We start from the raw sequence: 1,787 nt of genomic DNA, 5'->3' as shown, positions 1-1,787 counted from the left end.
GATGGTGACAATGAGGAGACAGACCCCCTGTTCTCTGAAGCAAATGACAGCATGAATCCCAGGTTATCTACTTTGCTGTATAGTTCTCATAGAGGCAATATAAAAGGCCACGTTCAATGTTCCAACACATATTATCGTATATATGGCAATATTACAACTTGTTACACAGCGGTGGTCCAGATGTTCAGTGTCATTGATAGCATTGTTCAAAATATTGATCTGCGGTACTATATTTATCTTTTGACCATATATAATGTTCGTGACCCAGCTCCTGTGAATCAATATGGAGTTAATAGTGCGATGTTTACCTATTTTAAAAGAACCTTTTTTGATACTTTTCGTGTTCATTCATCCACACTACTTATTAAAGATGCGCCACATGAATCTAACTATGAACCACAAAGGTATAGCTTCTGTACACATTTAGGCCTATTACACATTGGTAGTCTAGGCAGACATTATTTATTGGTAGCCGTCATAACAACCCAGACACTGATGAGAAGTATGGGTGTGGAGTATGATGACAACTACTGCACATGTCAGAGAAGGGCCTTCTGCATTATGCAGCGATATCCTGGGATAACAGATGCGTTCAGTAACTGTTCTTATGGACATGCACAAAATTGTTTTGTAAATTCATCCCAGTGCGTTTTCGAAGCACTCGCTCCAGTGCATAACGAAAGCATAACAATGGTTCGCTGTGGAAACCTCATCGTGGAAGGGAGGGAGGAATGTGACTGTGGCTCCTTCAAGCAGTGTTATGCCAGTCGTTGCTGCCGAAGTGACTGTCGCCTCACACCGGGGAGCATCTGTCATCTAGGAGACTGCTGTACAAACTGCAGCTTCTCTGCACAAGGGACTCTCTGCAGACCTATCCAAAATATATGTGACCTTCCAGAGTACTGTCCTGGGACCACCTTGACATGCCCCTCAAATGTTTATTTGCAAGATGGAACCCCGTGCACTGAAGAAGGCTACTGCTATCGTGGGAACTGCACTGACCGCAATGTGCTCTGCAAGGCGATCTTTGGTGTCAGTGCTGAGGATGCTCCTGCGGACTGCTATGACATCAATCTTGAAAGTCACCGATTCGGACATTGTACTCGAGAACAAACAGCTCTCAGCTACGAGGCTTGTGTAGGAATAGATAAGTTTTGTGGGAGACTGCAGTGTACCAACGTGACCCATCTTCCCCGGCTGCAGGAACACGTTTCATTCCATCACTCAATAAGAAGAGGGTTTCAGTGTTTTGGATTGGATGAACACCGTGCAACAGGCACAACTGATGTTGGGCATGTGATAGACGGCACTCCTTGTTCTCGTGGAATGGCCTGTAATAACACCCAGTGCAATGTGGCTATCACTTCACTGAACTATGACTGTTACCCTCAGAAGTGCAGTTACAAAGGGGTCTGCAACAACAGAAGGAACTGCCATTGCCATATAGGCTGGGATCCTCCACGGTGCCTAAGAAGAGGTATTGGTGGGAGTGTCGACAGCGGGCCACCTCCAAGAAGAATACGTTCAGTCAAACAAAGCCATCAGGCAGTGCTGTATCTGAGAGTAGTCTTTGGTCGTATTTACACCTTCATAATTGCACTGCTCTTTGGGATGGCCACAAATGTGCGAACTGTCAGGACCACCGCCGTTAAGGAAGTAACAGCTACTGACCCAGAATAAGACAAATTCAGCCTGTAAAGATACAGAGAATATAACAGCAAAATCTATGGAACAGGATCAGGGGAAAGGATGGCAAAGCTCAAGTCCACATTTCTTGAAATGATGCT

General features: G+C 45.0%; 1 protein-coding gene across 1 annotated transcript; it reads left to right on the top strand.

Moving 5' to 3' along the window:
* Positions 1-3: 3 nt before the first annotated feature.
* LOC112618073 (disintegrin and metalloproteinase domain-containing protein 29-like) lies at positions 4-1,680 on the top strand (the record flags this gene model as incomplete). Its single annotated transcript, XM_025374675.1, has 1 exon — positions 4-1,680. A coding segment is annotated over one exon (1,677 nt), but the record flags the coding sequence as incomplete, so codon positions are not given.
* Between the last annotated feature and the right edge of the window lie 107 nt (positions 1,681-1,787).

The sequence above is a fragment of the Theropithecus gelada genome, unplaced genomic scaffold, assembly GCF_003255815.1.
Source record: "Theropithecus gelada isolate Dixy unplaced genomic scaffold, Tgel_1.0 HiC_scaffold_9199, whole genome shotgun sequence".
In the NCBI taxonomy this organism is placed as follows: domain Eukaryota; kingdom Metazoa; phylum Chordata; class Mammalia; order Primates; family Cercopithecidae; genus Theropithecus; species Theropithecus gelada.
Note: the sequence above shows the minus strand (reverse complement) of the source record. Positions and strands in the feature narration are given on the sequence as shown.